The following is a 13,172-nucleotide window of genomic DNA, read 5'->3' as shown; positions in this document are numbered from 1 at the left end:
ACCCCAATGTGATAGCGAACCATTGATAAATGTTCCTTGAGTATGGTCTTTCAACCAGTTGTGCTTGTGCATCCACCTTAAAGTACCTTAATCTAGACCACATTTCCCTTGCTTGCTTATGAGACTGTCATGTGGGACAGTGTTTATAAGCCTTTTAAAAATAAAGATCGCATGTCTGCTGCTTCCCTCTTATCCACTAGGCCAGTAATGTGGTCAAAGAAGAAATTATGTTGGTTTGGCATCAGATGTTCTTTACAAATCCATGCTGGCTGTTCCTTATAACCGTACTAACCTCAGGTGCTTACAAATGGATTGTTTAATAATTCATCCCAGTATCTTTCCACATATTGAAGTTTTTGACTGGTCTATAATTATCCAGGACTTCTTTGTTCCCCCTTTTAAAAGATAGGTACTATGTTTCCCCTTCTCCAGCCCTGTGGGATCACACCCATATTCTCAATGATAATTGCTAATGGTTCTGCAATTGTTTCAGCTAGTTCGTAAGTACCCTGGGATGAATTTAGTCAGACTTGAATATACTGCTGACTTGAATATACAGTCGAACCTTAGAATTATGAACTGACTGCTCAACTACACACCTCATTTGGAACTGGAAGTATGCAATCAGGCAGCAGCAGAAACACATCAAAAGAAAAAAAAAAAAGCAAATACAAATACAGTACAGTACTGTGTTAAATGCAAAGTACTAAAAAAAAAAAAACGGGGGGGGGAGCAGTATTTTTCTTCTGCATAATAAAGTTTCAAAGCTGTATTAAGTCATGCTCAGTTGTAAACTTTTGAAAGAACTATAATGTTTTGTTCAAAGTTACGAACATTTCAGAGTTACAAACAACCTCCCGCTCACAGCTCGCTCCTTTCTGTCCCCTCCCCACAGGCCCCCCCGCTCATGCCTCTCCACCCCCTCCCTCAAGGCCCCCCGTCTGCTGCTTGCATCTCTACACCCTCTCTGCCTCGTTCCCCTGAAGCCCCCGCCGCCCCTCTCTATCCCCTGCCTCCTCCCCATCCCCAAGGCCCCCCAGCTTGTGCCTCTCTGCTGTCTCCCCCAGAGAGACATGAGTGAACAGCAGGATGGGGGTGAGGGGCGTGGGGAAGAGGCGGAGCGGGAGCGGGGCCTCAGGGTGGAGCATGGGCAGGGCCACGGTCTGGGTGCTGGTGGCTCCCCACCTTCTCGGAGCTTCCGGCAGCAGCGCTCCAAAGGTGGCGGTCCAAAGGGAGGTGTGCTGCATCTGACATTTCTTGCCCCGTTTGGGGAGGTTTAGCTGCCCTAAGTCTCTTATACCCACTGTCCATGCTTCCAGAGGTAACCCAGACTGAATCTGTGGGTTGGATCTCAATAAGATTTGCTATAATTTTACAGAAGTCAGTAAAGACAGACTGGAGGCCAAATATTTTCAGGAGGTGCACTGCATCATTGCGCCAAAGACGTGTGTGAGCCTAATGGCTACACTAGTTGTCAAGTTTTCTTTTCTTTCTTCTTTGAACTTGTATCTGTGCTCAGTAGTATGGATGCTGAAACAACTGGTTATGTAATACAACTAAATGTTTTATTTAATTGTCATTATAATATCCAAGGCGAGACTATGTGAAAGCAGAAGATCTCCGATTGTCAGAAGTCCCAACTCTGTATTTATTTTGTAAGGTGGTGTATATATTTTGAGGTTTAGGCCCTGTGTTATGGCCTTCAGTTTAAAGGAAAATAACAAATCTTTAGTTAGTGATGTTAGTCTAGTTAGGGTGTATTGTAATGGCTGTGCTGTAATAGGTTATCTTTTGTAGTGTTGTTCATAAAAAGGAATTTGAAATCAGTGTGTGTGTGTGTAATTATCTTATTGTAAATTATTTTCTTAGGTACTGGATTCCTAAGAAGAGAAACAAAGTGAATCCTCCTGTTATAATTTCTACTTTTAGTATGTGATCCCTATAGAAAGTCCATCTGCGGTCTCTTGCACAGATAGGAATTCATGGTCTGTGCAAATACTTTGTCAGATAGGAATTCTGTAGCACAGAATTGGTGAGTAAATTGACTTGCCTCCCCTCTACATAGGCAACATTCAGAATGCATATGCATCTCAAGGGCAGTCAGTCCTTTGGTGTCTCAGGGGTTGCCATCCTAATATCCTCACAAAAGTCTCATAGGCCCAGATCCTCAAAGGTATTTAGGCTCCTAACTTCCATTTATTTCAATTTATTTCAGTGGAAGTTAGGAACCTAAACAGAGGGGCCGAGTCCCCCAGTTCCCGGGGGGGGACTTGACCTCCACCCTGCACCACTCCACCCCTTCCCCCAAGCCCTGCGCCTTCTTGCCCCCTTCCCCGCCTCTTCCTGCCCCTGCTCCTCCCCCTCTCCCCAGTGCCTCCTCCACTCCGCTGATGAGCTGATCCTGGCAGGTGGGAGGTGCTGGGAGGAGATGCAGATTAGTGGGGCTCACTGGTGGGCGGGAGGGGGATGAGTTGATCCGTGGGGCTGCCAGATTGGCATCTATGAACATAAAAGCCTCTGAGGATCTGGGCCCTGCCATCCAAATCCATAAACCCAGGCTTGTTTGGACAGTCAAATCCACAGCATGGCAGGGAAGTTTGGGTCTGAGTGTGCCATTTTGCTGAGTAGAAAGAAAGGGAACACTTCCCTCTCCCCAGTGCCCATAGAAATCTATCTCCTGGCAGTACCAGGGTCTCATTGTTTATACTGAGGCTGCATTGCCTCAGGGAGGGGGAGTCTTGTGGCGTTGGGTGATTTTCCTAAAGCCCCATCTTCTGGAGTCAGGGGATGACGTGCGACTCGCAGCTTGCATGAAAGTGTGGAGCCCTGATGGTTGTGGATCAAAGTGGGAAACTGTGACCCCCTAAAGACTCCCAAAGGCAAATAGAAACATCCCGGAGTAGTGTTTCTGACAAGCCTATCGATCGCTTTTAAGCCAGGCTCATGATTGTTAGGGGGGCGGGAGGGGGCTTGACTCGGCATGTTTCAGCACTTGGGTGTTAGCAACACTCGGCGTGTGGCAGCCGGGCTCGGGAGCTGGGCGCTGTCCCTTTAAGCAGGGAAGAGGGAAGACCACGTTTGACACAAGTGACCCGGAAGTGACCCCGGGAAGAGGTCGGAGGTCAGGGGTGATCTCGGGGAAGATGGCGGCGGCCCGGCATGTCTCCCCCCCTCGCGGCGGCCTGGCCGCTGTCACCGGGCCCCCGGCTCCATGAGGGGCTGAGCCTCCGGCTGCGAGGGTGTGCAGGGGTTGGGGCGGGGAGCCCCGGGGGCTGCGGCCTCCTCCCGCTGCTGCGGCTCAGGTAAGGGAGCCCCTCCCCCCCCCAGCTCGGATGTGGGAACGGGGCGGGGGTCGGTGGTGCGGGGCGTTCCGAGCTCCCAGAGCGGCACCGGCACCTGCACCACTTCGCGGGGTCCCGCTGCTGCGTGTCTGGCACGTCCGCTCTGCCCCCGTCCCGCTGCTCCCTTGACACTGACACTCCTAGAGGGAGACCCGCCGCCGGGTGCTCGTCTCCCTGCACCCGCCTGGACTCCTTTGCCAGGCTCTCTGCGTGCACCCAAGTGTCTCACGGGTGTGGCCCTGTGGAAACAGCGCTCTGGGGTTGGGCTCCGTGCGGGGATGCTTGATCTGGAAAGTCTTATTATTTATTCACTGCTGGTTTTATTTTCACTTTTTGCGCAGCCTGGCTTTTTATAATAAGCTCTTAAAACTATTTGGACTGCATACTAAATCTCAGTCGTATGTTGAGTTTTTGTGGCTTTTGCAAATTTAACAGAATAAGGGGCTGGTACTTCTGTGTTTTGTACAGCAGTGAGCAGGGGGTCTGTGATGAGCAGACAAACTTTAGCATCAGTGAGTGTATTTCCAGGTAGGTGTCCAATTGTTGAGTTTATTTGTTTCCTTCGTATTTTAGTCATATGTCCTATCATCCAGATTTCCCCTTGTACTTGATTTTTTTAATCCTCTTAATTTTGGTTTATTAATTTATAATTACTGTCTACTTGATCTTCTTATCTGTAGACATATTTTCCTTTAGGCACATTCCCTTTAGGAAGGCTGCAACGTACAGAGACGCCACATGAAGAAATGTTGAAGGGGAGAGAACTTGAAATTAAATAGGGATACAGTCTATATTTATGAAATTAAAAAAACAAAAAACCTTTGGTTTTAATATTCTTATTTCTGACCGTAGTTTATAGTAATAAACTGAAGTTTTAGGTTTACAATCTTTTTTTATAGTGTCTGTTCTTCCAAATGAATTAAAAGCACTTCTTGTGATTTACAGTGTATATAGAGAGATGAGTTACAGTTTCCCATGTTTTTGTGTTGCCTTCCACATACCAACAGGGAAGAGAAAAATGTCGGTTACGATGACGGTTATTCATTTAGTTCTGCTCACTTGCGAAATCTCCACTGGCTGTTTTTGTGTGGGAGTGGTTGTGGGTGGAGTGCTGGTCAGGTCCCAAAATAAATAAGGCATTTAAAACAGCTACTTCTATTAAACACATAAAAACTGTTTAAAATGTTGTTAAGGTTGCGAAGTTAAGCACTCAGAAGTTAGGAAATGCCAGAATTAATGTGCAACTTTAATTCAGGACTCTTGTGCATATGCATTACGATACAGTTTTAATTACATGATCACATACTATTTTTTCCACAGGAACCCTGCCTTATTCAGTGAACAGGATGGAAGGTACTTATTCAGTGAACAGCTACTGAATATTTTGTTTTAACCTCATGGTTCAGTGTGTGGCCTGAAGCCTTATTCACTACACTTCAACCAAACCCTGCTCCGAAGACACAATTAATTTCCTCATCGGCTTTTCTGTGGTGTTTGTCACTGTAGTATCTGAGTGATTCACAAACATTAATGAATTCTTCATCACAACTCCTCTGAGAGGATGGGGTAGTATTATCCCTGTTTTATAGGTGGGGAGCTGAGGCACAGAGATTAAGGTGAAAAGTTTCCACTACTTTTGAGTACCTGATTTGAGGTACCCAGGATTTGACTTTTTCCTAATACTGAGTATTATATAGCACTTAATGTTCAAAGTACACCGCTAATTAACTTCAGTTGCTTCTGTGAGTGCTCAGCACTTCTGCAAATCAGACGCTAGCGTCTCATGTCGGGCATCCAGAAAATGAGTTACACGATTAGTGACTATCTGTGAAAAGTTTGGTTTTAGTAACTTGCCCATCATCACGTAGGAACTCTATCACAGGAAGGGATAGAATCTAGTTCTCCAGTGCATTATTCAGTTGCCTTACCTATGAGACTCCTTTCTGTTCCTGCAATCTCCTGCCTCATTCACTGAAAACCTTCCAAAACGTCATATTCGCATCCTGGCTGTGGCCCCATGAAGTTGTGGGAACTCCTCGTTAGGCTTCTCCTGGCACTAACCAAGATGGCCATCCATCGCTCCAGGCGGAGGAAACTTGGACGGGGAGAGGGGGATAATCTGCGAATGCAGAGCCTGTTTCTGCTCATGTCTCCAAGCAGAGTTTGTCTGGGCAGTGTCCACTGATTTCTTGAATGCCTTTGAGGGGCAGTGGGCACTGTCTGGGCTTCTCTGCTCGGTGTCCCTCTCTGGATCCCTGATTTTTTATAGTATGACTTTCAGTCCTGATCCTATTTTTTCTCTTGTTGTCCCAAGAAATGAATGTGGCCTTGGCACAGTGGTTCCTCCCTCTTAATTGAGGGGACAGGCCTTTATTTATGGTTGGGCCTAGACCCACCTGCTCCAGTGGAACAAATAGTACACACCTTCCAACTTATGCAATATATGAGGCTGGGGATCTATAGATCGGGGTGTAGTGAAGGAGACTGATATATTCCCACAGCAGGTCCATCCTGTGCACTGAATAAGGTAGGGGTCCTGAGGGGGACAGTAAGATTCCCCCACCCCTGTTCCCCTATGCTGGTTCCTAGTTCAAATGCGTCCCCATCTCTGGTTCCTAGTCTGTGTTCTTTCTCCCCCATTCCCCTCACAGCTCTTAGTCCCAGCGTCGTCTTGATTTCCATTCCCATCCCTTATTCCCCCCTCCTTTACAGTGTCCTTGCCCAGCTATTTCCTGTTTCTCTCCCCACCCCCAGTCTCAAGATATTTCTTTTCCCAATCTGCTATCGCCGTCCCCCGATCTGACTCTTGTGTGTTCTGTATTCAACTCAGTGATTTGCTTCTTCCTTGCTGTCTGGACACTGGGTTGGGGGGCAGATGGTAGGGAACTGAGCATCAGTTCCACTGCCCATCTCCATCCCGGTCCAGGAAAGTGCAGCATTAGCCCTGGGCTGGAGGCGATTTAGTCAGTTACTGTATAGGGATGGTGCATGCACAGTCTGCTCAGTGTTAGGAGCTGAGAGAAGCTTGAGATGCTCAGCGAGGATGATATCTTTAGAGATTTTTACCTGCTAAAATCAAAGTCCTACTGATGACTTATGTTTGTGTGTATGCAGCGGAGGGGTAGGACTCATAACATCGCAGTTGCAGCCTTAAATGTGGAACCATGGCATTGGGTCCAGAGCGTGTTTTAGTTTGTCTTTGAAATGATTTGGCAGGTCTTGAAAAGTCTGCACACCAGTGATGGTGTGGGAAAGTTTGAGAATAAGCCATCAGTGTAAGCCTTCATTGAAAAACAAGTTTCTAGCCCTAACGATTGTGAATAAAATATTCCAAAGGTGACCAGATTCGTTGTTGTGTTTCTGGATATGCAGCCACTGCTCACAGTTCTCTCATGGTACTTAAGAGTGAAAAATTATTCATCCTGCACATGCTTAATATTTTTTTTGGGGTAGGGAGAATCTTTTTTTTTCTACATTATAAAAAAGCAAAAAGGGCTGCAACCTCTCTTTTGTCAGAGCAAATTGAACTCTTTAGAGCTGCAGGAAAACCTACAGTAGAACCTCAGAGTTATGAACACCAGAATTACGAACTGACTGTTCCACCACACACCTCATTTGGAACTGGAGGTACGCAATCAGGCAGCAGCAGAGACCAAAAAAAAAAAAAAAGGCAAATAGAGTACTGTTAAACAGGGCTTTGGATCTGAACTCCAGCTCCTCTCCAGCACCAGGCAAAAACTTGCAGCTCCACTGCTCCGGAGCTGCTCCAGCTCCCAGCTCCGGTCCAAAGCCCTGCTGTTAAACATAAACTACTAAAAAAATAAAGGGAAAGCTTAAAAAAAAATACAAGGTAAGGAAACTGTTTCTGTGCTTGCTTCATTTAAATTAAGGTGGCTAAAAGCAGCATTTTTCTTCTGCATAGTAAAATTTCAAAGCCGTTAAGTCAATGTTCAGTTGTAAACTTTAGAAAGAGCAACCATAACGTTTTGTTCAGAGTTACAAACATTTCAGAATTATGAACAATCTCCTTTCCCAAGGTTTTTGTAACTCTGAGGTTCTACTGTCTATGAACTTATTTCCTATTCTCTCCTGAATGCAGTGTGAAGCGAGCCAGCAAGACTGAAGACACAATAGACTTGTGGGGCATTAAGGAATGCTTGGGTAACTTGTCGCATATTACTTGTAATATGAGAAGAAATCTTCTCAGGACCTTCCCGAAGTCAGCTTCCCCTGACTTCTCCAAGCAGGAGAGGTTGTCTTGGAGCACAGGTTTGTGTATCCCAGCTCTGTGTGGGTGGGTGTTGTGGTGTGTGGAGAGGTGATGAAGAAGAAAAAACACTTCAGATTAAAATTCTTGGGTTTCTGTGTAAAACAAAATTTACAAAACCTTTAGACTTTGCCCACCACTGCTTGTGGACCTAACACTTTGTCTTTGGACTACTGCATGAGAACATGAAGTGAAACTAACCATAAATGGATGGTCTAGTTTTACTATTCAAACCAAGTGAAATGTAAAAAGCCAGCAAACGGCATCAGTAGTAAATAGGGCCAAGATATTTTTTTAAACTTGGATGCCCATTACAATTAAGCTCTTAAATAGAGCTTTGTGAAATTTTTTGCAGTTTATTTGTTAAAAAATGCAGTTTTGGATCAACCAAAACTGATTTGCAGATTTGACATGAATTCGCTGTATAGATTTGGCCAGATGTTTCAGGGTAGAGTCACAGGGGGAAGTAGGCACCATTTACAGATGAAGTCAGTAAGAGCAGCTGCTCGCTACCTCTGAAAATTGGACCCATACCGCCTTATATCTCTGCACTCTGCAAAACTTAATTTACACCTTACAGTGCCTCCTGTGAGTTAAGAATTATTTCCATTCTGTTACCTTATGAAACTGGTGATGATAAATTGCAAATTTATCTGTAATAGGTATGGCTTTGGCTGGCTTCATAAGAAATTTAAATAATTTTTGGAATCTGATTTTGTAAAGTGTTAGTATTTAGACCCCAAAATTGAGTCATTAGTTTGGGAAGTTGAATTTATAAACTATGTTTTGTTAGTTATGGGCAACAAATCAATTGGTATGTGCTGCCGCTGCTTTATTTGTTTTCACTAAAGCATTTGATAATTGATCTGCTAATCCAAAGGCTACAAGATTGAATTACAAGTTCAAGAGTATCTGAAAGAACAGAGGGTAAATGTAAATCTCATGTGGTCTGGCTTTCTGCTTGATAATAAAGCAGTTCCTCAAAGATTCATTTTGGAGACTCTGTTTTATTTATTTTTATATATTTATATATATAAACACACACACACACTTCAACACCTTAGGCTGTCATCTTATTATCAGCTAGCTTTAGTTATAGTATACCGCTGACACTTGATTTATTCTTTTGGCTCCCTTTATAAGAAATATAGTACTCTGTGGTAAACCTTTAAGAAACTTCAGTGTGGTTTTGAGAATGTATAAAACTGCTTGCCCCATTTCATACAATAGAGTGTTTGGAAAACTTACATGCAAAGAAGCCCTTCTCCTGAAGTATACATTCTTAAACATAGCTAAATAATTCTAATCTGAGTTTGCTCTTGATATCAGCCATCTTGCAAAAAAGTGAGATCTTATTTAACATCAGCAATAGCAGAGAAGTGTCAAACTAACCCGATTCTATCCTACATTAAACATGATCTAACAAATCTAATTAATCATTGCAACATTTACAGTTGTAAGTGATGCAACATCATTAAATTATGGTGGAACCGGATTTAGGGTTGGTCTACACTACACAGTTAGATTGACATCAGGCAGCTTACTTCGACCTAATTGTGTCAGTGTCTACAGTACTGCCTTGTCCTCTCGATATATGTGCCCTACTACACCAACATAACTCCGGCTCCATGAGAGGGGTAGGGCTTATGTTGGTGTAGTTAGGACAACAAAGTGTCTGTGTAGACACTGCATTACTGAGGCTGTTGGCTGTCTTGTCAATTTCATGGCAGGGGCCAGGGTGAGAAGGCCTTATACAGCTCAGAGTCATGAAATTGACAAGGCTGCCCAGCTCCTAGCAGGGAGCAGATGGAGTGGGGCAGCTGGACCCCACTCACCAAGGGCAAGAAGCCCTGGGCGGCTTCCCCCCCACCCCCTCCAGGTGGGAAATGTTCAGGGGGAGGCAGCCCACCGGGAGTCTGTACTGCCCTTCTCAGCTCGGTGGAAGTGCTCCTGCTCAGGATGTTCACCATCTACCAAAGGAAGGTTAGTGTGGAAGTGCACCACTGCAGTAATTACTGCGGTGGTTACAAGTCAACCTCTTATAGGTTGACTTACATTTCTAGTGTAGACATACCCTTAGTCTCTTGACTTTTGTCTTGCATATTTCCAGTGTCACTCTTGTTGCTTTTCAGTAACACTACAAATACTCAGCCCTAGGATCAACAGTATTAATTATAATTTAAGCCTACGTTTTAGTCACGGATATTTTTAATCAAGGTCACAGACAGGTCACGGGCAGTAAACAAAAATTCACGGCCCGTGACCTGTCCATGACTTTTACTATATACTCCTAACTGAAATTTGGGCTGGGAGCCACGGGTGCTCAGTGAGGGCAGTCCGGGGGCGCCAGGGGTGCTGAAGGTGTGTGGCCCGGGACCCCTGCAGGCTTTGGTGCGGGGAGGGGCGGGGCTTGCAGGCTTCCTACCCAGCTCCAACCAGCATGTCCCTGCAGCTCCTAGGAGGAGGTGCGGCCAGGGGAGCTCAGAGTGTTGCTCCTGCCACAAGTGCCAGCTCCGCAGCTCCCAGTGGCCAGGAACCGCAGCCAATGGAAGCTGCAGGGGCGGCACCTGCGGTCGGCAGCGCACGGAGCCCCCTGGCTCCTCCACCTAGGAGCTGCATGGGCATGCTGGTGGGAGCCAGGGACCCACCCCAGGTAAGGGCCACCCTGCAGCCCAGTCCCCTGAGACCCCTCCAACACAGACAAGCTGCTGCTGCTGCTGGCCCAGGAGCTGCCCAGCTCGGGCAGCCCCTGAGCCAGCCGCATGAGCCCCTGCAGAAGTCATGCAGGTCACAGAAAGTAACGGAATTCGTAACCTCCCCTTATATTTAGATTGCCAGCTAGTTCCCATTATAAAATATTCTTTGAAAAGAAACTCCGACACTTCCAGTATTTGCAGCGGCATTTTGAAAGTTAGCATGAAGAAGCTTCTCTAGCCAGAGGGCTTTTTTTTTTTTTTTTTGGTCCCATGAAATTCTGTGTAGGTTTAGCTGAGTTGTAAACGGCTAATCTCTATTTCCTTTCTGTTAGTTATGTTCCTCAGGAAAATTTTGGCATATGCCAAAATAATTATTGAACATGAACCTTCTAAAGAGCTGGGACTATTCTGCTTCCAAAGCAGTAGCAGCAGCACTCATTTAGCAGTTGACAAGTTTTTGGTATTTGTTTCTAAAGTTGTAAATATACCCACACGATTGATGTTATCTGTGCTTAAAGGTGCATAAATTAGATTTAGTTGTCATATTGGTGATTCATGCTTTTTTGTACCATTTATACTGGATGAGTCTTTAGTGAGTTTTGTGTGGTTTGAGGTTTTTTTTATAATAAAAAACTAAGTAAATTTCACATATCTTTTTTTCCCACTTAAATGTTATTTTAGGAGAATTCTTGCTTGTTGCTGACTCAATACAAGCACAGTGGTAACTGAAGTTGAAATTTGCTGTGACTAGTCCTTCCGACACATTAAAAAATCCTCCTATGATGACATAGTCTCTGCAGAAGCACATTTATTATAGAATTGTTCAGCAATAAAACCTTTGAATTTGTTGATAATTTATATTCTTGCACTAGTAAAAAAGATGACAAACTTTTACGCTTAATTGTAGAGTCCACAATTCAGAAATAGAGAAAAAAGAAATGAAGGTGAATTTGCTGCTTGTGAAGGTGGGGACCTAATACTGTTGACTTAAAGCAGGTCCAGTGTGGACAGGCTTCTCACAATCTTGCCTATCCTTCAGCTCTGTCAATTCCCTTTCAATGCCCTTGCCAGCCTTTAGAAAACACTGCAATTGTTATTTCTGCTTATGTTATGAACTTATCAGACAATCGGGGTTAGCTCTCGGATAGGTTACCTTCAAATAACTTATAGAGGTTGCAATAAGTGATATTGGTGATTCGGTATGTAGCTCTCCTCCCTCTATGGTGTTCTCCTATTATGAAAATAGGGGGCAGTATGTTGCTGGAAATGCTTTCCCTCCCTCCCCCCCCCGACATTTAAAACAGATCCTGGTTGCTTGGAGAGACTAAAGAGTCCATGGCACCTTTCATAAGAATCAGGGTGTTGGCCTTGGTGACGTTCATTGGAATAATTTTTGAGCCTTTTTAAAAAAAAAATCCCATGATCCTGCACAGCCCTCCTTGCTATCCCCCATCTGTGAGAGAAGCATGGAACCGGCACAGCTCTGCGCTACTGTCAATAGCATTGCAAGCACAGGGTGCATGATACTCTGGTATTGGTAGAGCTGCAAGAGGAGCCGCATCAGTGGGGAACATGACTTTTTCGCAGAGGACGGATTGCTGTGGAAATAGCGAAAATCAGTTCAAGGTAGTTGGTACTGTTCATAGAGCAGCTGCAGTGTTGGAGACCTGCTTCTGGGCCCGAAAAATGAGCACTGGCTGGTGGGATTGCATCATAATGCAGGTTTGGCACAAGAAACAGTGGTTGCAGAACTTTCAGGTGTGCAAGGGTACCTTGCTGGATTTGTGTGTCAAGCTCACCCTGGCCCTCCACCTCATGGACACCAGAATGAAAGCTATACTTGCAGTGGAGATGTGCATAGAGATCACACTATGAAAACTTGACCAGTAGCAATCCGGCCTTGCAGTGGGAAATCATTTTGGAGTTGGAAAATCCATTATGGGGGCTACTGTCATACAAGTGTACAGGGTCATTAATTGCCTTCTGCTACAGAGTAGTGTGTCTCTTGGCAAGATGCAGGACATAGTGGATGGATTTGCAGCAATAAGGTTCCTGAATTGTGTGGAGAGCGATAGTTGGCATACATATCCCCCTTTTGTCACCAGCCCACCTTGCCCCAGAGCATATCAACAGAAAGTGCTACTTTTCTACGGTAATGCAAGCATTGGTGGATCATCCGGGATGCTTCACCAACATCAGTGTTGGCTGGTCAGTTGTATGATGATCATATCTTTAAGAACACAGGACTAGTCAGAAAGCTGCAAGCAGGGACATTGTTTCCCAATTGGAGGTTTACCATAGATGATGTTGAAATGCCAGTAGTGATCCAGGGGGACCCAGCCTACCCCTTGCTCCCTGGATAATGAAGCCGTACAACAGCTACCTTCAACAACACCAAGGAAAGATTCAACTACTGGCTCAGCTGGTGCAGAATGACAGTTGAATGTGCTTTTGGTAGATTGAAAGGACAATGATGGTGTTTCCTAACAAGATTGGGTCTCTGGGAGAAGACTATCCCAATGGTTATAGCTGCCTGCTGTGTCCTGCATCATATCTGTGAAGCAAAGGGGGAAAAGTTGTTGCTGGGTTGAAGGTGGAGTGGCTGTCTGCTGAGTTTGAACAGCCAAGAGCTCAGTGTAGAACTATATGGCTGAGGGAGTCCTTGAAAGACCATGTTAACAATGAGCCACAGTAATGCATTGTGGTGGACTGTGCTCTACCTGCCTCTACAGTTTGGGGCCTGTTAAGAATTGTGTGGTGCTTGGTTTACGTCTATGAATATAAGTGCCAATTAATCTATTAATTTTGTGGTGCGTGCTGTACTTTTTACAATTATTACACTGATAGTCACAGATCCTATGAGTTCTC

The 13,172-nt window shown here is 45.0% G+C and overlaps 1 protein-coding gene across 1 annotated transcript in view; it reads left to right on the top strand.

Moving 5' to 3' along the window:
• The first annotated feature begins 3,132 nt into the window (after positions 1-3,132).
• LCLAT1 (lysocardiolipin acyltransferase 1) overlaps positions 3,133-13,172 on the top strand; it is a 203,071-nt gene continuing 193,031 nt past the window's right edge. The window contains exon 1 of the mRNA XM_054022443.1: positions 3,133-3,302. Coding sequence (XP_053878418.1) covers positions 3,160-3,302 — 143 coding nt within the window. The 5' untranslated portion in view covers positions 3,133-3,159. The remainder of the gene's footprint in view (positions 3,303-13,172) is intronic.

Source organism: Malaclemys terrapin, chromosome 3 (genome assembly GCF_027887155.1).
Source record: "Malaclemys terrapin pileata isolate rMalTer1 chromosome 3, rMalTer1.hap1, whole genome shotgun sequence".
Classification (NCBI taxonomy): domain Eukaryota; kingdom Metazoa; phylum Chordata; order Testudines; family Emydidae; genus Malaclemys; species Malaclemys terrapin.
The sequence above is the reverse complement of the archived record's forward strand: the minus strand, read 5'-3'. Positions and strand labels throughout refer to the sequence as shown.